General features: G+C 44.9%; 1 protein-coding gene across 7 annotated transcripts in view; it reads right to left on the bottom strand.

Annotated features, from left to right (window-relative positions):
* Window positions 1–2,438: 2,438 nt before the first annotated feature.
* raf1.S (Raf-1 proto-oncogene, serine/threonine kinase S homeolog) overlaps window positions 2,439–25,239 on the bottom strand; it is a 43,790-nt gene continuing 20,989 nt past the window's right edge. For 3 of the 7 annotated variants that reach the window (XM_041591218.1, XM_041591217.1, XM_041591219.1), the window contains exons 3-17: window positions 23,741–23,853; window positions 22,286–22,385; window positions 20,564–20,721; window positions 19,183–19,278; window positions 16,924–17,077; window positions 16,366–16,425; window positions 12,529–12,732; window positions 11,914–12,031; window positions 10,496–10,580; window positions 9,514–9,690; window positions 6,923–6,969; window positions 6,452–6,570; window positions 5,003–5,134; window positions 4,487–4,621; window positions 2,439–3,275 (exon numbers count right to left, since the gene is read on the bottom strand). In XM_041591218.1, coding sequence (XP_041447152.1) covers window positions 3,135–3,275; window positions 4,487–4,621; window positions 5,003–5,134; window positions 6,452–6,570; window positions 6,923–6,969; window positions 9,514–9,690; window positions 10,496–10,580; window positions 11,914–12,031; window positions 12,529–12,732; window positions 16,366–16,425; window positions 16,924–17,077; window positions 19,183–19,278; window positions 20,564–20,721; window positions 22,286–22,385; window positions 23,741–23,853 — 1,839 coding nt within the window. In that variant the 3' untranslated portion in view covers window positions 2,439–3,134. 7 annotated transcript variants of the gene reach the window in all.

Raw genomic sequence — 25,239 nt, 5'->3', positions numbered from 1 at the left:
CACACAAAGGGACTTAACAAGCTTAACTTAAAGGGTGGGAAAATAAAGAACCAGAATCCCATATGTATATGCAGAATTATTTAATAGAAGTTGCAGCAGCCAGAATGGAGTGACCGAAGCTGGCCAGATCTTTGGAGTAGGTATCGAAAATGTACAAAATGAAGACCAGGTCGCTGCTCTGCAGATTTCTTCTGCGGATACCTGGGCTCTGGTAGAGTGTGTGCTCTCTGTGCTGGCTCAGGTGCTGCCTGCAATGAGTAAGACATCTGAATGCATTGTTTATCCAACTAGCAATTGTACTTTTTGAAGCCCTGTCTCCTGCGCCACTGCCTCCAATAGTCTGTTTTTCTGAAGGCTGCCACCTTGTCCAGGTAGGTATGAAGGCATCGGACTACATCTAAGGTGCGCAGTTTCTCCTCTTGTTGAAGAGTTAAGAGGTTGGGGAGCACCGTCCATCCGACACAGAGAATGGTGTGCAGGGTCAGATAATGATTAATAACACAATAAAAGGAGAAAAAAGAAAAGACCCATCCAATTGCACCTTCCCATCCATGTATTGCAAAACTCCAGTGAAGTGATTCTTAAAACTTAACTTTTAATAAACCATTAAAACCAATGTCTAGATAGGTTTAGTAAGGAGGCTGATAGACTGAATAACAGGGGGTTAGAGGGGTTTTTTGTAAGTCACTAAGGAGTGAGTTAGTTCAAGAGAATCAATATATGATTATCCGGCACATTGATCGCACTATATATCTATAGGTACACCAAGTAGTAACCCACATCCAGCCACCCCTTCACCCACTTCAGGATCCCTCCCTTCCCGTGTACGGGCGAACTGCTGAGGGATTAGGGTAACAAACACCTCAATTCATTTAAATTCCTTCAAAAACTAGGTATATTGCTGATATCAAATTGTTGAACCCACGGATCGTTCGTTAAACCAACCCCTTCACCCTCCAAGGTCCCCTCCCAATCCAATTGCCCCCGTAATAAAGTCTATGTCCCTATCAGACGCCTACCTAACCAAAGCTAAAAGTGCGCCTGATGCGCGTTTCACCCGCCAGTTTGCAGGTTTTATCAAAGGCATAAACGATCCGTGGCCAAAACCAAATCTTGACACTGGTGGAATCTAGAGGAAACTTTAGGCAAGAATCAATCTGCTGTTTTCAGTACCACTTTGTCTGGGAAGAATGTAATTTTTGAAGTTTTTATGGATAGTGCATGTAACTCACTTATTCGTCTTGTGGAAGGAATGGCTAGCAAGAAAACAGTTTTTAGACACAGAAACTTGAGTGATGCCTCTTCGAGTGGTTCAAAGGGAGTTTCCGTCAGAGCATTGAGAACCAGGGACAGATCCCAGGGAGGTACTTCAGGGCTGATGATGGGCCTGAGCTTTTTTTTAGACCTTGAAGGAACTTTTTGATAAGCTGGTTAGAAGCCCACTGCTTGCTGGTGTATGAAGATATTGCAGTTATTTGCCCTTTACGGTGGAGTGGCTTAACCCTCGATCAACTCCTGCTTGGAGAAATTCCAGTAAAATGACTTCTGAAGCCATGACAGGGTTGTGGTCTTTCTCCTCACACCATTTTGTAAAGACTTCCCAAGATTTTGCGTATTTGGTGTGTGTTGAATTCTTTTTTGAAGTCAGCACGGTGGTGATTGTAGAGTTGGATAATCCTAGTTTGCTCAGCCTGATCCTTTCAGTTTCCATGCCATTAATGACCAGCTGTTTGGGTCTGGGTGCAGTATTGCTCCTTGGTGGAGTATAGTTGGTAGGATGGGGAGGTGAAAGGGCTCCTTTAATTGCATCAAGATAGGAAACCAGGCCCTTCTGGCCCACCAGGGGGTCACCATGACCACACTTGCTCTGTCCATCCTGATCTTCCGTATTACTTTCAGAATAACCGCCAGAGGTGGGAAGATGTATGCTATTTGGAATGTCCAGGGGAATGAAAACGCGTCCCAATATTTCGTCGGCTGTCTTTCCCCCCCAAGAGCAGAACGTCTGTATTTTCCTGTTCTGAAATGTTGCCATGAGGTCTATCGAAAATGGTCCCCATGCCGTGAGAAAGGTACAGGAAATTACATCATAAAAAGAACTCCCCCCCCCCCCCCGCCTTGGTGCCCATTCTTTTTCTTCCTGTCGTGGAAAAAAATACCCTCTTACCCAGCAGAGCTGCTCTCCCTCTGTCTGAAGCTCCTGAGCCGAGACTAGATACTTATGTGTGCCCCAGGAGGATCCAGCGGGCTCATGGCCATCCGTTGCCAACAGCGCAATAATTCGCAATGTAGCTCCATCAGGCTGCGCATTCACAATAAGACGCTGAAGCGCCCATTACTCACGTCCATCCTGAATGTGCTATGCGCAAACTTCCGGGTAAGCCTTAAAGGGACGGGATGGCGCCAAAAAAAAAATGTTTTTTTGAAACAGACAGAAGTAAAATGTAAGACACATTTAATTTATGACAAATCAGCCAATAGCTGCAGCTTCTGAGTAGCAATAAAAGAACCAATTAAAACCCAAACCAAATAATAACAAACGGTATCACTCCCATTCACCTTATAGTGCACGTCTGGGACCTTTTCATTGGTATATGTGGCCACCGGCGGGTCCTGCACAGAATCACTGTGAAACTGCAGGAGGGAACCCCTGCTGTGCCCAATGTCCATCAGCTGTAAATCAAGTCTATGAAGGACCCCCCCACTCCATTCCACCCCCACGCTGCTCTATCACAGGGAGAATATCCCAGGTTATTTGGGGTAAAAGAACAATATAAAGGACCCGCCACTCGTTTCCCCACCCCAAAACTGCTCCGTCACAGGAGGAATTATTCCAGAGTTTATTTGGGGTAAAAGAACAATACTTCAAACCTTAAAGCTCCGGGAATGAAATAACTGCAAAGTTGCAATAGGAGCTGGATGGTTCCTCCTCTGGCTGGAGGGCCGCAGTCTATATTGGGGTGTCACATGATAACAGTGATGCGGGAGGGTCTCAGCGGCAATATCCTGGGGCCCTGGAACCACTGGCTGACATGTAGAATAAATGCTGAATAAAGTCCCGTTTGGATAAAGTACTCGGAGCTCGGTGAGAACTTGGTGATGGTGAGAGAGTCAGAGCGAGGGCGACAGTCTCATCAGAAAACTGGCAGTCGGGTTGAAGTCAATGCACATGAACTGATGTCCTCTGTGTGGGCGGCGCGGTGTAACGAGGGTTCCGAAGCACTTCTGTTAATTTTGGGTAACGAGTGTTGTAACAGCTCAATGGATGAAAGGATCTGGCAAAGAGTAAATATATCGGTCATTATATGGCACTGCCACCTATAGCCTGGCACCCATATCCACAGACATCCAGGTCATGGTATATCTAGTATTAGTAATTCTATACTAGTTATATTAACAAACAGTTGCACATGCACCCCAATTTAGCCTGATGTATGATATAAAGCACCCCAAATATCCCCCTACTGACCTTCAGGCTGGGCCCCCTTAGCTCATAACAAGGTTACAGATATATAGAAACATTGGGGTATCACCCTGCTATAGTTCCAGGGGTACCCAGGGCACAAATAAACACTCACCCCAAATCTCCCCCTGACATTCAGACTGGGCCCCCTTAGCTCATAACAAGGTTACAGATATATAGAAACATTGGGGTGTCACCCTGCTATAGTTCCAGGGGTACCCAGGGTACAAATAAGCACTCACCCCAAATCTCCCCCTAACTGACCTTCAGACTGGACCCCCTTAGCTCATAACAAGGTTACAGATATATAGAAACATTGGGGTGTCACCCTGCTATAGTTCCAGGGGTACCCAGGGTACAAATAAGCACTCACCCCAAATCTCCCCCTAACTGGCCTTCAGACTGGGCTCCTTAGCTCATAACAAGGTTACAGATATATAGAAACATTGGGGTGTCACCCTGCTATAGTTCCAGGGGTACCCAGGGCACAAATAATCACTCACCCCAAATCTCCCCCTAACTGATCTTCAGACTGGGCCCCCTTAGCTCATAACAAGGTTACAGATATATAGAAACATTGGGGTGTCACCCTGCTATAGTTCCAGGGGTACCCAGGGTACAAATAATCACTCACCCCAAATCTCCCCCTAATTGACCTTCAGACTGGGCCCCCTAGCTCATAACAAGGTTACAGATATATAGAAACATTGGGGTGTCACCCTGCTATAGTTCCAGGGGTACCCAGGGTACAAATAAGCACTCACCCCAAATCTCCCCCTAACTGACCTTCAGACTGGGCTCCCTTAGCTCATAACAAGGTTACAGATATATAGAAACATTGGGGTAACAGTCACCCTGCTATAGTTGCAGGGGTACCCAGGGCACAGTATACACCCTATCTTTCTGGGCCCCCAAGTAGGTTCAGCTGCACAATTTGGGCCCCATTGATATAAAGGTAAATGGGGGGTACACTTAATGATGGGCGGAGCTGAAAATTAAAGCAATGGGGTGCACCTGACTCACCTGGGGGAAGAGGGGTCGCTCGTCCCGGAGTTTCTTGATAGAATCTGCAACAAGTCTCTTCATTGCTTTGGGGCAGTTCTTGTAGAGTTTACTAAGGTCGGGCACCACCCCTCCTCGTCCAACCAGAAATATGATCTAAGGGCAATGGAAAGAAGTTATAATGGTAAATGCAAGAAAGTGAAGGAATCTGGCCACTGCCCCAGCTGGGAGGGGTCACCGACCCTGGCAGCCAAAAACTTTCCTTATTAACACTACATTTTTGTTACTTTTCATTCCATCTCTCTATTCATCTACCTGTCTCAGTCACACCACTGCCTGGTTGCTAGGGGAAATTGGAACATAGCAACAAGATAGCTGCTCGAATGTACATTTAGAAAGCTGCTGAACAGGAAGCTAAATAGTCCAACACAATGAAAAGAATGAAGACCAACTGCAAATTCTCTCTGAATATCAGTGTGTGTAATGAATGTTAATGAATCATATAAAGGAGAAGTAGTGATTTAATGTGCCACTCACCTGGTCCCTGTCCCTAATGTGTGAGTATGGCAGCTCCCCGGTCATCAGCTCATATAACACAATCCCATAGGAATAGACGTCTGACTGGAAGCTGAAGGGGTTATTGTCCTGCATGCGGATCACTTCTGGGGCCTGTGGGAACAGTGAGCAAGGTCTGTTTGTAGTAAAATTGGACATTTAGTGGTTAATGCAGCAGAACTCACTGTAACTTGGGCAGCAACAGGTCCAGAACCAACCAGAGACACAGACATGTACTGCACCCCCCATACTTGCCCCAGCCACCCACAAGCACCCCATACCCCTATATACCTGCCCCAGCCAGAGACACAGACATGTACTGCACCCCCCATACCTGCCCCAGCCACCCAGAAGCACCCCATACCCTGTATACCTGTCCCAGCCACCCAGAAGCACCCCATACCCTGTATACCTGCCCCAGCCACCCAGAAGCACCCCATACCCTGTATACCTGCCCCAGCCGCCCAGAAGGAGCCTGTATGAACAACCCCTCCCCGAGCATGACCTCAGTGAGGCAGCAGATGCAGACACACATCAGAGGCCACACTGTGGGATATACAGAAAGCTCCTCTGGCAACAGAAGGGACTTAAAGGAAAGAATCAATGAAGTGTTTCTGTCCCATCAGATTGCAGCAAAGCTCAATGAGATTTTGGGGGGTGGGTTGACACAATACAGCCGGTAGCACCCCATGACCATGCGCCCCTCCAGTTTATCAATTATTAGGGATGCACCGAATCCACTTTTTGGGATTCGGCCGAATTCTCAAATTCTTTGGGAAAGATTCGGCTGAATAACGAACCAAATACAAATTTGAATATGCAAATTAGGGCCGGGAAAGGAAAAGGTGGGAAAAATGTTTTTACTTGCTGGTTTTGTGACAAAAAGTCACACGATTTCCTTTCCCACACCCAATTTACATATGCAAATTAGGATTTGGATATGCACAAGGATTCGGCCGAATCCGAATCCTGCTGAAAAAGGACGAATCCTAGCTGAATCTCAAACCGAATCCTGGATTCAGTGCATCCCTATCAATTATCTAAGCCTCAGTGCCACCAGGAACTGCCTTATCTGGGGAAACATCTCGGCCAACAAAGCCAGGAGCAGCGCCCCTTAAATCTAGGCAGTTATAAAAGTTCTTCTTGGGGGCACTGGGGGTTTAGGCCTCCCAGATAAGTCCCGATTTGTGACTGCCCCAGAATAAGAAGACAGAGAACCTGTTTGGTAGAGGATGGCAGCCTGTTTCAGCCTAATCCACTGATGTAGCACACAAGTCCGTGGCTCAGCTCTACCTCATCGGCCACATACAATGAATAAAATCCCAGTGCCACCCAAACCTACAGTCATATACAGACCCCCCCAGTGCTCCTATATCAGCTACAGTATCCAACCAATACCCACGTATTACTCACACACAGCCACTTCCTTACCATCCAAAGTATGGAGCCAGTCAGCTGCTCCACCTGCTGGGATCCGCTCCACCTGGTCTTTACCGTGGCCAAGCCAAAGTCTCCAATTTTCACAGTTAATCCCTCATGGAGAAAGATATCTGCACCACAAGTCAGGACTCACAACTGAGCTCAGAGAAGGCTCCGTACAGACAAACACCCAGACACACAAACATACAGACACAGGCATTAGTGTGGGGTGACGTCACAATAAACAGCAGCATATAACCAACCAATCACACCAGGCCCTAAACCCCTCAGGGGCCACAAGTGACAGAATGGGTGGCAGGACAGAGGGACATTTTTCGTCACGCTGGTGCACAATTCTGTAGATGAACATTCTGCCCCCTGGGCTACAAGTGGGTGGGCTGTGTATAAATAACTGTGGGTGGGTGCTGAATGGTATGGGCACAGGCAGGAACGTGAGACTGGCACTAGGGGCACAAAGGATACTGTTTGATTTCATGTCCCGGTGGATAATGTTCTTTGCATGGAGGTAACTGAAAGACAAAGAGAAACATTAGCACAGGCACTGGGAGGAGGAGGAGCTTCTGACAGTAATTAGACTGAATGTAATTAACCATATCCCACTGCCGCTAATTAGACTTTCCCAAGTTGAACAATTGTAAAAGAACCATTATTGTGTAATTTCCCATTGAGTTTTTAGTCCCGAGCTAAAGCACCTTAAAGGGGAACTATTGCCAAAATGAAAATTGAATATAAGCTTCATCTCAATGAAACAACACTATTTCTAAATAGAATCAAATATTCTGCACTGTATAAGAAATAATCAAGTTACTCTTCAGTATCTCTGCACAACCTGTCACTCTTCATGTTGAGGTCTGGGTCACATTTTGATTGACAGGTAGGTCTAATGTGTCTTTTAGGGGGCTCCATTTCTTAGCAGAATAACTCAAAGAACCAACTCCAGCACAAACAACAGGTAACGAAATAACAGACTCTGGCAAACACCCTGCACGCAGAGAAACAGGACTTCCATCAGAGAAGGTTATTTTTAAAGAGTGAGCACCTGGGTTAAAGGAACAGTTCAGTATAAAAATAAAAACTGGGTAAATAAATAGTCTGTGCAAAGTAAATAATGTATCTAATATAGTTAGTTAGGCAAAAATGTAATGTATAAAGGCTGGAGTGAGTGGATGTGTAACATAATAGCCAGAACACTACTTCCTGCTTTTCAGCTCTCTAACTCTGAGTTAGTCAGTGACTATAAGGGGAGCCACATGGGACATAACTGTTCAGTGAGTTTGCAATTGATCCCCAGTATTCAGCTCAGATTCAAAAGCAACAGTTATGTCCCATGTGCCTCCCCTCCGGTCTCTGATTGGTTACTGCCTGGTAACCAATCAGTGGAAAGCAAGAGAGCTGAAAAGCAGGAAGTAGTGTTCTGGCTATTATGTTACACATCCACTCACTTCAGCCTTTATACATTACATTTTTGCCTAACTAACTATATTAGATACAATTTTTTATTTTGCACAGTCTATTTATTTAACCAGTTTTTATTTTTATACTGAACTGTTCCTTTAAGGGTGCAACCCCCCCAAATGATGTATTAGACCTAACTGTCAATGAAAAACAGACTCCACCTACTGCATGAAGACAGAATAAAGAGACAGGTTGCTCAGAGGGGAAGTGAAGACTTTACTTGATTTTTTTCATAAATGGTACAGAATATTTAACAGATTATATTTAGAAAGTTTAATATTTCAGCGAGATTTTAGTTTATATTACATTTTCATTTTCACAATAGATCCCCTTTAACTGGGCAATGTGCGCGTGAATTATTTCAAGGATCTGTACAATCCCAACCCAAGAGCAAAACTCTTTAACCTGCTCCTGACCTGTTTAGCCAAAAAATCTGCAAAAAGGTCTCCAAACGCTTTGAAGTCAATGGGCGTTTTTTTTTACGTACGACAATTTTTCAAACTGCAGATTTTTTCCATTATACTCTATGGGCATTTTTTCTCAGTGAAACAAAGCAAAATATTTCACTCATCTGTACCTACGACCATAAAGCCTGGCTCAGCAATGAGACCCTAACAACTCAACAGCACCGGCCCACCCAAGCCTCCCACCAACTGACAAAAAGCAATATGTCTGTGATTGGTGGATTGTTATATCGATCTTCCAATCAATGGGGAGGGACTACAGAATGCCCTCATACAGCGTAACGCTACAGAACCCCAAAAAGAAGCCAATCCCGACTACAGACTACGGCGAGAGGGAGATCCCCGAGTACAGACTACGGAGAGAGGGAGATCCCGAGTACAGACTACGGAGAGAGGGAGATCCCGAGTACAGACTACGGAGAGAGGGAGATCCCGAGTACAGACTACGGAGAGAGGGAGATCCCGAGTACAGACTACGGAGAGGAGGGAGATCCCGAGTACAGACTACGGAGAGAGGGAGATCCCGAGTACAGACTACGGAGAGAGGGAGATCCCGAGTACAGACTACGGAGAGAGGGAGATCCCGAGTACAGACTACGGAGAGAGGGAGATCCCGAGTACAGACTATGGAGAGAGGGAGATCCCGAGTACAGACTACGGAGAGAGGGAGATCCCGAGTACAGACTACGGAGAGTGGGAGATCCCGAGTACAGACTACGGAGAGAGGGAGATCCCGAGTACAGACTACGGAGAGAGGGAGATCTCGAGTGCAGACTACAGAGAGAGGGAGATCTCGAGTGCAGACTACGGAGAGAGGGAGATCCCGAGTGCAGACTACGGAGTGAGGGAGATCCCGAATACAGACTACGGAGAGAGGGAGATCCCGAATACAGACTACGGAGAGAGGGAGATCCCGAATACAGACTACGGAGAGAGGGAGATCTCGAGTGCAGACTACGGAGAGAGGGAGATCTCGAGTACAGACTACGGAGAGAGGGAGATCTCGAGTACAGACTACGGAGAGCGGGAGATCTCGAGTCAGTTGACTATGTATGGCCAAAGTACGACAAACCCTCCTGTCCCAGATCATTTGCAAGCCCCCCAATAAGCACAGCTGTGCCCCCCAGAACTTACTCCATCCCTTGTGCCGTTTGCCTGGCGATGTCGATGAGCTGAAACATCTGGAACTTGGTGTCGAGGACATGGAGGTGATAGTACAGACTGCTCCCCTCACACCACTGAGTGACGATGGCCAGATTGTCTTTGGTCATGTACCCCATGAACAGCAGGATATTCACGTGCCGCGTTTTCCTTTGTACAGGATGATATGACATTAATAATGCAGAGAAGTGGGGGATTATGGGTGGAGTAATGTAGAGCTGAGACTCTCTGGCAGCTAAGCTAGGACCCCGACTCATATGCTCTAATCACAAGGACCTCAACTCCCCAGAAGTACCCCAGCTCAGAGTGTTTAGTATTGAAGTGCAGCTCAGAGCCCCAGTTAAGCAGTTAGAGGTTGCCTAACAAATCTGCATTCCCAGTCAATTTGGAATCAAAGCCCCATTAGGAACCTACCCCTGGGGATGTGAACCCATTCATTAGCCAGATACCTATTGGGCAGACTAGAAAATCCAGTTGGGCCTGTAGGCACACAATACTATCTGACTGCTTGTGAGCCTGATTGAGCCAAGCATGTAAGTGGGCAAGTTAGGCAGAGTTCAGCAACCTTGGCAAGTGATCAGATCCCAGTGGATATGGCTACCTATATACTCAGTAAGAGAGACAGAGCCAATCAGATTGTCAACCTATGACTAAGTGCCCCTAAGGTATGAAACGCGTTAGGCTTTACGGTCATGTTTTTTGCTTAAATAAATACTTTTTACTACATCTCTCTACGGAGTGTGGTCCGGTATGTGCCAGCCCTTTATTGATTTGCACTATTTGCCTCCCAGAGCTGAGGGTCTGGGGCTCGAGCACCCAGACCCCTCTTCTTTTTGGCAAGTCAACCCCAACTTATACTGCACTCGACACAGAATGGTTTTGCTCTTATAAATTTATTGAATCAGATTGTTAGCCCTTGGGCAGCCCTCTTGCACACAGATGGCCCAGGACTCACCGGAGTACCGCAACCTCATTCCTGAAAGCCTGAAGTTGCTCTGGAGTCGGATCCGTCACCTTCAGGATTTTCACCGCCACGTCCCCTGCCAAACAGAATGAGAATGTTAGAACTTCCCCTTTAAATCATTGATGACATCATATGTTCAGAATGATCTAACCAGATTCATATATGGGGTACAAACAAGCTGCAATTATATGACCAGGCACTATGGGCACCTATGACATATGCTGCAGTGCTAAATACAGGGCTTTTTAAAATGGGAAAGCTGGGGACAACAGCAATGGCTGCTCACGCCACATCTCCCAGCATGCTTAGCTACAGTAATGGCTGAGAAGCTGGGACAGGTTCTGTTTAGTGCAGTCCATCTGTGTAAATTCCTCAGCAGTGTAATAAGCTCAGTGTGGAACACTCCTGAAACCCTCGCTCAGGCTGGACCTTGTTCATTTCATGTCAAGTACAAAGGGAACATTTGGAGCGGACGTCAGGAATCTGCATGATGTAATTCCCAATTAAGGGACAACGCCCAGAGTTACAACCACAGGCAAAAATCTTTATTTCTTCCTCCTCCTTTCCATGTCTGGAACCGACACAGGCCCTGGACCAAGCGCTTAAATGCACAAGGGGGGTCATGGTACAAATGGACACAGCACAAAGCACATCAGAGTGCTACAATGAACACGAAATCCTTCTGAACATTCCTAATTAACCAACATTCAGAAATGTACCCTGCTTTTGGTACAGAACCCCCACATTAATGCCTATATGGTGCATGCAGGGCAGATAGGAGGAGGTTCCATCATGAGCTGCAGGAAGGGGCGTTAAAGGGAGAGCTGGGAAGTGAATCAGTGGTACAGGCTGATACATTAGATAGGTACAAGGAAGGGTCGGATGCTTTATTCACCAGTAGCTCCTCCCAGCAGACAGGAGGGAGCCAATGAGATTAGAGGAGGGAAAGGGGTGTTACAGGGAGAGCTGGGAAGTGAATCAGGGGTACAGGCTGATACATTAGATAGGTACAAGGAAGGGTCAGATGCTTTATTCACCAGTAGCTCCTCCCAGCAGACAGGAGGGAGCCAATGAGAAGGGTCGGATGCATTTTTAGCAAGTAGGAAAACAACAAGGTAACAGATATACCCGCTGAACAATAAGGATACTGGACTGATCTACGGCAGAGGAGACCTGCCCTCTGGAGAGTCGGAAAGCTTTCCTGGGGGGCACACAGTGTTCGTTGGCATATGCTTCTGCACTTACATAAGGGAAATAAAAGTACTACCAAGGTTTGCCAACCAAGAATATTAGAAAGTAGCGAGCTGGAGCTGAACAAGGGTATGAAACAATATAACAAGGGTATGGCTCACTGAGAACTCTGGGAGTTGGTGCCTCCCACGCTCATGGATGATATATATAACACATACCGTGCCATTTTCCTTTGTATACTGTTCCGAAAGAGCCCGATCCAATCCTTGAAGAGAGCATAACCTCACTGGCCTCTATTTCCCAGTAATAACTGGAGTCTCTCTGCCCACGGGGCCGCTGATAAAGGGAAAGCAAAACACATATTATGCATTTCTGCCTCCTGTATATCTCTATATATATCAATATATCCTAAAACGTCAGGCATTGATACTATGCAACAATAAACAATTGAACTTTTACAACAGGGAGTGCTGGTCTGAAAATAATTGGTGGATACAAAATTACCGTGCACCCCTCCCTTTGCTGAAACTATTAGCCTTTATATATATAATATATATATATATATATGTGTATGTGTGTGTGTGTGTGTGTGTATGTGTATGTGTGTGTGTGTGTATGTGTGTGTGTGTGTGTGTGGTGTGTGTGTGTGTGTGTGTGTGTGTGTGTGTGTTGTGTGTGTGTGTGTGTGTGTGTGTGTGTGTGTGTGTGTGTGTGTGTGTGTGTGTGTGTGTGTGTGTGTGTGTGTGTGGTGTGTGGTGTGTGTGTGTGTGTGTGTGTGGTGTGTGTGTGTGTGTGTGTGTGTGTGTGACACACACACACACGTCAGAACTCACTATTTTGTTCTTTTCTTGGCCAGTGGATGAAGCCGCCTTCTCTCTGTGCGTGGGGGCGGGCGCTTTAGCATTGGACCAACCTGTAGGACTCAGATTATTGGGGCTCCCTGAGAAGAAACAGTCATTACCCACAATGCACTGAGAATAATTACAGAGAGAATAAGAGAAATTCTCACCTGACTCACTGTGACTCCGCAGCGCATCCTGCAACATAAAGAGACCCCTGTAGTGAGATTCTACTGACACCCACCCACCCACACCTCACCAATCACACACATGCACTAATGATAACTGATAAATCACACCCACTTCAAATCCCAGCATGCATTGCTCCTCATTAGCACTGCTGAACTAACCACACCCACTTCCCCGACACCTACAGATTGGGCAACACTGGGCTACAGACAATCATCAGTCTGCAGGGACCCCAAACTCTAGAGCAGGGCCCCATCCCAGCCCCAAACTCTAAAGCAGGGCCCCCATCCCAACCCCAAAGTCAAGAGCAGGGCCCCCCAGCCCCAACCTCTAAAGCAGGGCCCCCATCCCAAAGCACAATCACTCCATTCTGTTATTAGTGTAATGCACTGAGCACCAAACACACATCGGGAATGTAAATACTTAGTTTTTGTGCAGAAAGAATAAAAGTCCCATTCTAGGCAACGGTCTTAGGGCTTTAGCACACGGGCAGATTGGGCGAGATTCAGTCACATGGCGACTAATCGCCTCTTCTTCGGGCGTCAATCTTCCCGAACTGCCTAATGGCAGCTATAATGAGAACGCAATGAGTCAGCACAATGGCACTCCCGACACCTAGATTTCCGAAGTCGCCCGAAGATGCCTCCCAAAGAAACTTCGGGCGACTTCGGAAATCAAAGCGCCGCGAGTGCATTGCCACAGGCGAGTTTTCATTTTAGGAGGCGGAAGGCAGTTCAAGGAGATTGTCGACCCAAAGAAGAGGCGATTAGTCGCCAGGCATCTAAATCTCCCCGAATCTGCCCGTGTGCTAAAGCCCTTACAGTTCACAGTTATAAGTAAATGTAGAATCTATCTGCTTCTATTCTGATGTATTTTAATAAGCTTTGCCCTCTTATTGTACCGTCTAATGGAGGGATCCCCAACCTTTTTTTTACCTGTGAGCCACAATTAAAATATAAAAAAAAGTTTGAGCGCAACATAAGCATGTGAAAAATTCTTGGAGGTACTAAATATGGGCTGTGATTGTAGGTAGACTGGCAGCTACACGAGGTTCTGTTTGGCAGTACAACTGGTTTTATGCACCAAAACTTGTCTCCAAGCCTGGAATTCAATTATAAGCCCCTGATTTGGGGTCACTGGGAGCAACAACCAAGGGGTTGGGGAGTAACATGTTACTCATGAGCTACTGGATGGGGATCACTGGTGTAAGGGATAGTATGGCACCTCCTCCCGTATGTATAAATACAAATATACAGAGAAGGAATGTTCTGGGCACACAATAAACTATACCCTCATACTGTACTGTCTAATGGAAACAATATGGCACCTCCTTCCCATATGTATAAATACAAATATACAGAGAAGGAATGTTCTGGGCACACAATAAGCTATACCTCATACTGTACTGTCTAAGGAATCAATATGGCACTCCTCCTCCCATATGTATAAATACAAATATACAGAGAAGGAATGTTCTGGGCACACAATAAGCTATACCCTCATACTGTACTGTCTAAGGGAATCAATATGGCACCTCCTCCCGTATGTATAAATACAAATATACAGAGAAGGAATGTTCTGGGCACACAATAAGCTATACCCTCATACTATACTGTCTAATGGAATCAATATGGCATCTCCTCCTCCCATATGTATAAATACAAATATACAGAGAAGAATGTTCTGGCACACAATAAGCTATACCCTCATACTGTACTGGTCTAAGGGAATCAATATGGCACCTCCTCCTCCCATATGTATAAATACAAATATACAGAGAAGGAATGTTCTGGGCACACAATAAGCTATACCCTCATACTGTACTGTCTAAGGGGAATCAATATGGCACCTCCTCCTCCCATATGTATAAATACAAATATACAGAGAAGGAATGTTCTGGGCACACAATAAGCTATACCCTCATACTGTACTAAGGGAATCAATATGGCACCTCCTCCTCCCATATGTATAAATACAAATATACAGAGAAGGAATGTTCTGGGCACACAATAAGCTATACCCTCATACTGTACTGTCTAAGGGAATCAATATGGCACCTCCTCCTCCCATATGTATAAATACAAATATACAGAGAAGGAATGTTCTGGGCACACAATAAGCTATACCCTCATACTGTACTGTCTAAGGGAATCAATATGGCACCTCCTCCCGTATGTATAAATACAAATATACAGAGAAGGAATGTTCTGGGCACACAATAAGCTATACCCTCATACTATACTGTCTAATGGAATCAATATGGCATCTCCTCCTCCCATATGTATAAATACAAATATACAGAGAAGGAATGTTCTGGGCACACAATAAGCTATACCCTCATACTGTACTGTCTAAGGGAATCAATATGGCACCTCCTCCTCCCATATGTATAAATACAAATATACAGAGAAGGAATGTTCTGGGCACACAATAAGCTATACCCTCATACTGTACTGTCTAAGGGAATCAATATGGCACCCCCTCCTCCCATATGTATAAATACAAATATACAGAGAAGGAATGTTCTGGGCACACAATAAGCTATACCCTCATACTGTACTAAGGGAATCAATATGGCACCTCCTCCTCCCATATGTATAAATACAAATATACAGAGAAGGAATGTTCTGGGCACACAATAAGCTATACCCTCATACTGTACTGTCTAAGGGAATCAATATGGCACCTCCTCCTCCCATATGTATAAATACAAATATACAGAGAAGGAATGTTCTGGGCACACAATAAGCTAAACCCTCATACTGTACTGTCTAAGGGAATCAATATGGCACCTCCTCCTCCCATATGTATAAATACAAATATACAGAGAAGGAATGTTCTGGGCACACAATAAGCTATACCCTCATACTGTACTGTCTAAGGGAATCAATATGGCACCTCCTCCCATATGTATAAATACAAATATACAGAGAAGGAATGTTCTGGGCACACAATAAGCTATACCCTCATACTGTACTGTCTAAGGGAATCAATATGGCACCTCCTCCTCCCATATGTATAAATACAAATATACAGAGAAGGAATGTTCTGGGCACACAATAAGCTAAACCCTCATACTGTACTGTCTAAGGGAATCAATATGGCACCTCCTCCTCCCATATGTATAAATACAAATATACAGAGAAGGAATGTTCTGGGCACACAATAAGCTATACCCTCATACTGTACTGTCTAAGGGAATCAATATGGCACCTCCTCCTCCCATATGTATAAATACAAATATACAGAGAAGGAATGTTCTGGGCACACAATAAGCTATACCCTCATACTGTACTGTCTAAGGGAATCAATATGGCACCTCCTCCCGTATGTATAAATACAAATATACAGAGAAGGAATGTTCTGGGCACACAATAAGCTATACCCTCATACTGTACTGTCTAAGGGAATCAATATGGCACCTCCTCCTCCCATATGTATAAATACAAATATACAGAGAAGGAATGTTCTGGGCATACAAACTGTACAAAATAAAGCCCTCGACATTGAGGCTTATGAAACAGTGATGTGGCCCATGGGGAAGGTAGGTAGGTGAGGGCACAGACACAGAGCATACAGTAAGTAGTAGGACAGGTTGGAGAAGCAAGACACAAGGCATGAGAGCAGGACAGAGATACGTACTCTTCCTCTCATACAGAGCTGTCGGCCCCAGGAGCTGGGGGACACATTCAGCCAGTTATTCTAATTCCAGTCACCAGCAGAGAAAAGAAAAGAGAGAGAGGCAAATAAAAGGCCAGTTACAGAGCAGGAGTCTGGGGTGTGCTACGGGTGCCTGAAGGGATCATGTCTGAAATTAAGGGGACACTTTCCTTTGCATTGGCACATAGTACAAGATGGAAGGGGTGTGTATTGGTGAATAGTGTAACTTGGGCACAATGTGTGAATCTGAGCATAAAGGGGCAGAGGTTCCCAATGGAGGGGCTGTCAGCTAGAAAGGCAGCCAAAGCAACATATGGGCCCAGGGTGAACATGAAATCAGGATGAGTGAGGGGGAAAGAAATGTGCTTGGAGGGCTACATCGGGGTGCCCCTTATACAACATGGCAGGAAACTTTTGGGGGCTTCAGCCAGAATAGCAAGAAAGGGCCGGGGTAAGGCACCTCCGCAGCGGCATGAGCATAAGGGGATGGGGCATGTGACTACAAGTTAATCGCAAAGAGAAGCTCACGGTGATACTTACCTCAATCACTCGGCTGTCCACGGCCATTGTGGTACTAACCATGTGCACATTGGGGGTGGAAGTGGATCTCTGTCTCTGGGATAGGGAGCACTCAGAAACAGGACTGGGGGTACTGAAGGAGAACGGGTGAGGAGTTGAATATCTCTGCTGGGAGCTTCAGGGAGACAAGAACAAAAAAGATTGTTGTTACTGAGGCAGAAATAGAGGGGAACCTTCTACATTCACAGACTTTACTTGTGGTTCTTTGTGAATGAGACCAATCACTGTCAGCATCAAGCACAGACTGGGCTCAGAAAGGGATGCCCCTCAAATACCCCACAAATACCCAGATGATACAAGTGCAGAGTTCCCACCCACATCACTCATTGGGACTCACTGGAGCAAGCAGTCGCCCTTTATATACAGTCACATGTGTAACTCTGCATCCACAGCCCCCCAATCATGTACAACTCTGACCTCCACCATCCCCTCTGCAGAGCGGCTGGGGGTTCTGGGTGCGGGGAAGCAACACTGATTTGCTGTGAGATGAATGACCCCCACCATTTGTGGCTGATGCTTCACTGGAAAGTTATTTTACAGCAGGTTTATAGAGGGTTATTTGTAGTTCCACTTCTCACCAGTATGGGCCAAAAGTCAATGTTACCCATAAGTTTGTAAGAACAGCGCCCCCATCTGGTGTGTAAATGTGTCGGTGCTGTATAACTAAATGTAAAACTAATACTAATTGGGGCATATCCCACCAGCAGCCTTGTATAACATAGGTATTCCCTGTACTAAGCACAATTCAGCAGGAACAGCCCCTAAGTTTGCTCATAGTCTGTACAGAGAGATCCCATAAAACTATGGCAGCATAGGTATTCTCTGTACTAAGCACAATTCAGCAGGAACAGTCCCTAAGTTTGCTCATAGTCTGTACAGAGAGATCCCATAAAACTATGGCAGTATAGGTATTCCCTGTACTAAGCACAATTCAGCAGGAACAGTCCCTAAATTTGCTCATAGTCTGTACAGAGAGATCCCATAAAACTATGGCAGCATAGGTATTCTCTGTACTAAGCACAATTCAGCAGGAACAGTCCCTAAGTTTGCTCATAGTCTGTACAGAGAGATCCGATAAAACTATGGTACATAGGTATCCCCTGTACTAAGCACAATTCAGTAGGAACAGTCCCTAAGTTTGTTCATAGTCTGTACAGAGAGATCACATAAAACTATGACAACATAGGTATTCCCTGTACTAAGCACAATTCAGTAGGAACAGTCCCTAATTTTGCTCATAGTCTGTACAGAGAGATCCCATAAAACTATGGCAGTATAGGTATTCCCTGTACTAAGCACAATTCAGCAGGAACAGTCCCTAAGTTTGTTCATAGTCTGTACAGAGAGATCACATAAAACTATGACAACATAGGTATTCCCTGTACTAAGCACAATTCAGCAGGAACAGCCCCTAAGTTTGTTCATAGTCTGTACAGAGAGATCACATAAAACTATGACAACATAGGTATTCCCTGTACTAAGCACAATTCAGCAGGAACAGTCCCTAAGTTTGCTCATAGTCTGTACAGAGAGATCCCATAAAACTATGGCAGCATAGGTATTCCCTGTACTAAGCACAATTCAGCAGGAACAGCCCCCTAAGTTTGCTCATAGTCTGTACAGACAGATCCCATAAAACTATGGCAGCATAGGTATTCCCTGTACTAAGCACAATTCAGCAGGAACAGTCCCTAAGTTTGCTCATAGTCTGTACAGAGAGATCCCATAAAACTATGGCAGCATAGGTATTCCCTGTACTAAGCACAATTCAGCAGGAACAGCCCCCTAAGTTTGCTCATAGTCTGTACAGACAGATCCCATAAAACTATGGCAGCATAGGTATTCCCTGTACTAAGCACAATTCTGTAAGAAATAATGTGTTTGTAACATGGAGAGAGCTACAAGGTACCCCTATGTTTAGGCTTATGGGAACAGACTGTATGATGATGATGATGATGATGGGTGAGGCCTAGTTCACATGCACATCAGACTTGTCACTAATCCTCCGGACACTACACAAAGTCTCAGTGCAATGACTGGTACCAAAGCAAGTGTCAGGGAACATATACCCTCAGGGTTAGGCAAGTGTCACACATTGGGGGCAGTACCCATGTCTATATGTAAAGAAGTATTTCAGGTGTAGTGATCGACTTGTATATAAATGCTCAATGTCCCAGCAGATTGTCCCAGTCAATCAATGGCGACCCTGCTAACCCTTACCTGACTGGAATCCGGACAGATTCTCGCATTCGCCTCATTGTCAGCGAAGGTAACGTATGGCTGCCCCCTTCTATATTGTTTGGATTGGGAAATAATCTAATAGGGGAGAGAAGGTGAATAGGTTAGCTGCGATTTTCTGTGATTCAACTGGTACTGTGCCAAGCAGCGATCTAACCAATCATATCCACAGATCTGCCATCATCAGGGTCACCTTCACTTTTCCCTTGGACCAGGGAATCGGCACTCCACAGACTACTATCCACATACTACCAATATCCACATACTGCCAATATCCACATACTGCCAATATCCACATACTACTACTATCCACATACTACCACTATCCACATACTACCACTATCCACATACTACCACTATCCACATACTACCACTATCCACATACTACCACTATCCACATACTACCACTATCCACATACTACAACTATCCACATACTACAACTATCCACATACTACCACTATCCACATACTACCACTATCCACACACTACCAATATCCACATACTACCAATATCCACATACTGCCAATATCCACAGGCTACTATCCACAGGCTACTATCCACATACTACTAATATTGCCTGTGGACAGGGCTGCCATTGGGGGGACATTTGTCCTGAGCCCAGTGTGTTTTGGGTCTTATGGGTGTGAGGGGCCATGACATACAGAATGTCTGGGGTCACATGGGGATCTCAAAGTTGAAGGCCTGGTAGAGCTGCATGGCAGATAGAGGTACAGAAAGTGGTCTCGCTTGGGGGTTATTGGGGGCACCTGACATGATTGGTTGGTTGGGATCATGTAAGCCCATTATAGATTTGCAAGCAGATAGAGATTCCATGGATCCATTCCAAGCCTTTAACCAATATTCCCTATGCTGTTGGATATAAAGGGAAGAGGTTTGGGAGCAGGAAAGTCCTGCTGCTACTACTTTCTACTGCCCTGTGATAAAAGCAAAGAGTAATTAGTTGGACACACACCCTGTTTATGGCCTTGGCCGCTCTCATTTGATATACAATTATAGCTTTGTTTAAAAATAGAATAAACTGGTTTGGCCAGATGTTTCCAGGCTGCCGAAATCCCTACACCCCAAATCCAAAACTGGTCCTGCCTGGAGTTTTCATCTCATCCAGATATTCTTAGCTGTAAGCAAACAATACATGGACGTATATCTCTATATATTATATGAATAAATATACCACCCCTGCAGCAAGCTGTGCCAACAATGAAATCAGCTCTAGATCAACTCGGCCTCTGGTGCAACTCAAGAGCTTGTCCAGCCCAATGCGTTAGGGAGAAAACGGTAAAATGCCAATAAGGTTGTCCCTCCCCCCCCTGGCCCCCCCCCCCTGGCCCCCCCCATACTTACAGCAGCTGTCGGATGTTGCTCCAGTCGACGCACATGGTGGGCACCTTGGTACTGCAATGCTCGTGGAACTTGTAGCCGCACGTCTGGCAGCGAAAGCCATTTAAAAGAAACTTCTGGCAGATATCGCAAAACGCCAGTTTTAGAAACGTTTTGCGCACCTGGAGGGGGGGGGCAGGACAGAGTTGTTAGAAGGGTTAATGTGACTTGAAGCAAATGACTCCCAGTTCCCAGCTTTGTACAAACATTACAAATATTTCAGCTGGAAAATTCCTGCTTCTGTTCTGTTTGTTATTTGTACTTGATGGGACTGGGCACTGCTCAATTCCACGACAAGATATTTAACTGCTTCTTCCACCTCTGGGAGGGGGCACATTATTGCCCTGTGCTGCCCCTCACTCCAGCGAGCTTATGCCATATACAAGATAGGACACTCTCCAAACATACCCAGTAGCCCTGCCCTGTTTAACATGTGCCCCTGAGACTCACGTGCACTGCTGCTCATGCCACCGAGAGAATACAAAGCTGCACAACACTGGTATAAATATATAGAATAGAAATGGCTGCCAACACTGGTATATAACATATAGAATAGAAATGGCTGCCAACACTCGTATATAATATATAGAATATAAATGGCTGCCAACACTGGTATATAATATATAGAATATAAATGGCTGCCCACCACTGGTATATAATATATAGAATATAAATGGCTGCACACCACTGGTATATAATATATAGAATATAAATGGCTGCCCAACACTGGTATATAATATATAGAATAGAAACGGTTGCTAACACTGGTATATAATATATAGAATAGAAACGGTTGCTAACACTGGTATATAATATATAGAATAGAAACGGTTGCTAACACTGGTATATAATATATAGAATAGAAACGGCTGCTAACACTGGTATATAATATATAGAATATAAATGGCTGCCCACAATGGTATATAATATATAGAATATAAATTGCTGCCCAACACTGGTATATAATATATAGAATATAAATGGCTGCCAACACTGGTATATAATATATAGAATATCAATGTCTGCCAACACTGGTATATAATATATAGAATATAAATGGCTGCCCAACACTGGTATATAATATATAAAATATAAATGGCTGCCCAACACTGGTATATAATATATAGAATATAAATGGCTGCTAACACTGGTATATAATATATAGAATATAAATGGCTGCCCAACACTGGTATATAATATATAGAATATAAATGGCTGCTAACACTGGTATATAATATATAGAATATAAATGGCTGCCAACAATGGTATACAATATATAGAATATAAATGGCTGCCCAACACTGGTATATAATATATAGAATATAAATGGCTGCCAACAATGGTATACAATATATAGAATATAAATGGCTGCCAACACTGGTATATAATATATAGAATATAAATGGCTGCCAACACATGTGGCTGTTTCACTTATTTCCTTCCCATGATAGCAAAACTGAGCCACAAAAGGAGTCACCTACCTGCACACCTACCAAGGGGCATGAAAAATAAAATTGGATACACTGGGGGTGTGTGTTACCTTTCCTTTTAAAGTGGTACAGTGATATCAGAGAGTAGGAGTGGGGAGAGAGCAGTGCTTTTACCAGCAGATCAGAGTTATACTGCCTATTCATCTGACCCCCACTGCTGTCCCAACTCCTCTTAATCTGACTTAAAAACACTTACAAAATTATGTGTTGTGAGAGGAACGTGATCGAGAAAATCCACCTGCAGCTCCGCTCCAACTAGTGACATGGCGTCTGTATTCCAATCCAAGCGCAACTTCCTGTGGGGAAATGGGATAAAGAGAAGAATGGGCAGAGGCATGTGCAATGGAATGGGCAGAGGAATGAGCAACGGAATGGGCAGAGGAATGCGCAACGGAATGGGCAGAGGAATGCGCAACGGAATGGGCAGAGGAATGTGCAACGGAATGGGCAGAGGAATGAGCAACGGAATGGGCAGAGGAATGAGCAACGGAATGGGCAGAGGAATGAGCAATGGAATGGGCAGAGGCATGGGCAATGGATTGGGCAGACAAATGAGCAATGGAATGGGCAGAGGAATGGGCAGAGGCATAGGCAATGGATTGGGCAGACAAATGAGCAATGGAATGGGCAGAGGAGTCAGGATCAGATTGCGCAGAGCCAATGGATAGGGCCAATGCACACAGCAGGACCCCTATCGATCCAGAGTTACCCTCTATTAGTACAGTTAGTAGTAATGGGAAAGGGGGGCAGGTGACAAAGAAGAGAGTGAGAGGGAATGAACCACAAGTCCAACTTTGGGTCCCTATTGAAATGCTGATCCGATTTCGCAAAAGTATCTACAGTCATATTAAAAAGTTTGGGATCCCCTCTTAATTCTTTGGAGTTTTGTTTATCATTGGCTGAGCTTTCAAAGTAGCAACTTCCTTTTATATATATACAGTAACATGCCTCGTGGAAACAGTAGTATTTCAGCAGTGACAAAGTTTATTGGATTAACAGAAAATATGTAATATGCATCATAACAAAATTAGACGGGTGCATAAATTTGGGCACCCCAACAGAGATATTACATCAATACTTAGTTACAAATGTAACAGCCTCTAGACGCCTCCTATAGCCTTTGATGAGTGTCTGGATTCTGGATGTGGCTATTTTTGACCATTGGTCCATACAAAATCTCTCCAGTTCAGTTAAATTTGATGGCTGCTGAGCATGGACAGTCTGCTTCAACTCATCCCACACGCTAGCCACACTCACCCCCATCACCCACACGCTTGCCACACTCACCCTGTCACCCACACTCACCCCATCACCCACACTCACCCCATCACCCACACTCACAAGCTAGCCACACTCACTCCTGTCACCCACTAGCCACACTCACCCCGTCACCCACACTCACCCCATCATCCACACTCACCCGCTACCACAGCAGTGTATCTCCCATAGGGTAAAGGGGGGCTCTCAGGGTGTCACAATATTAATATCACAAATATTATATCAAATACAGGCTGAGCTTCCCGGATTGGGCTGTGTGTGCCTGTGCCCTGTGTATCTATGGTAGCAGTCCTTATACCCCGGGGTCACTGCAGTAACAGGGCACAAACACTGAATAAATGCAATGATCACTGATAGGGCAGGACACACTTACCCCTTTGGATCCTGAATCAGTCGGAAAACTGCGCAGCATTCGGGTTGGAGCCCTCGGACCTTCAGGGATTTCATGAGACAGTCGTGTAAACTCATCCCACTCCTCACATTAACCTGGGGGGGGCAACACACAGTCAGATCTGCTCCATATACCAGTCTAATACACAGTTAGATCTGCTCCATATACAAGTCTAATACACAGTCAGATCTGCTCCATATACAAGTCTAATACACAGTCAGATCTGCTCCATATACCAGTCTAATACACAGTAGGATCTGCTCCATATACCAGTCTAATACACAGTGGGGGGCAGAGTTGTTTGGTAGATCAATCTAATAACACTGGGACATAATGTTTTCTTAATCATCTGTTGTTCTATTCTGCATCTTCCTATCCTGCAATGTGCATCATCACCTGGTTGCTAGCATAACTGGCCAAATTCCTGAACCCACCAGCACACCCTGGCCTCTCAAGCATAAGCTGGCCCGGTGCACAGTTGTAAGGGATCGGCAACCCTCAATTGCAGTAAACGAAATAGAAGACAAACCGGCACTCAGAGCTCAATGCATGAGGGCAAAGCCCTGCGTGTTTATTACAACGTAACGTTTCGGGGGCGGGCCCCTACGTCAGACGAAGGGGCCCGAAACGTTACGTTGTAATAAACACGCAGGGCTTTGCCCTCATGCATTGAGCTCTGAGTGCCGGTTTGTCTTCTATTTCGTTTACTGCTAGCATAACTGGCCATAGCAACCATGATGCACATTGAGGAGTATACGTTTAACATATTTTCAGCTTTGCTCTTAATAATATTCTACTCCCTGGTACTCATGGCACATGAGAGGTTAACTGCACTGATATATAGTGAATAAAGTACCCCCTCTTGTAAAATATAAGGATATTATAAGTTACCGAGGAGTTTCATGACCATATAAAAACACGAGGCTGAAGCTGACTGGAGAGTAGGGGGCACTAGAGTGATGAGTGCAAGCCAGGGAAGGAAGCATATAGCAATCACACTGGGATCTTGACTTATAGATGGAAAGCACTGGTGCCCAGAACTTGCCAGTATCATTAATGTGGCACAGTTCTGCCTCGCATGGAATTTATTCCACAGAAGTAGTAGAGCAGGAAACATTCCGTGGCAGAACAAGTGGAACGAGTTACCTCTCTCTCTCTCAGTCCAGTGAGTATCTGCACTCCAAGGCCAAAGTGTATAAACGGGGTGCTTGGTTTAATTATGTATACATCCACGAATATCAATGATCCGACACACCCATATGTAAATGATTCGCCTCTTTATTGTTATACAATACACAAAAGCCATGAATATCTTGTAAATGATATCCTTATAATACACAAAAGCCATAAATATCTTGTAAATTATATCCTTATAAACGGTGAGTAGTGATGTCATCAGTTATAAACGGTGAATTCTGATGTCATTTCTGTCACATGACTCACTGAAACGTGTGTATTATAATAAATAAAGTACCCCCAGT

This window comes from Xenopus laevis, chromosome 4S (genome assembly GCF_017654675.1).
Source record: "Xenopus laevis strain J_2021 chromosome 4S, Xenopus_laevis_v10.1, whole genome shotgun sequence".
Taxonomy (NCBI): Eukaryota; Metazoa; Chordata; class Amphibia; order Anura; family Pipidae; genus Xenopus; species Xenopus laevis.
Note: the sequence above shows the minus strand (reverse complement) of the source record. Positions and strands in the feature narration are given on the sequence as shown.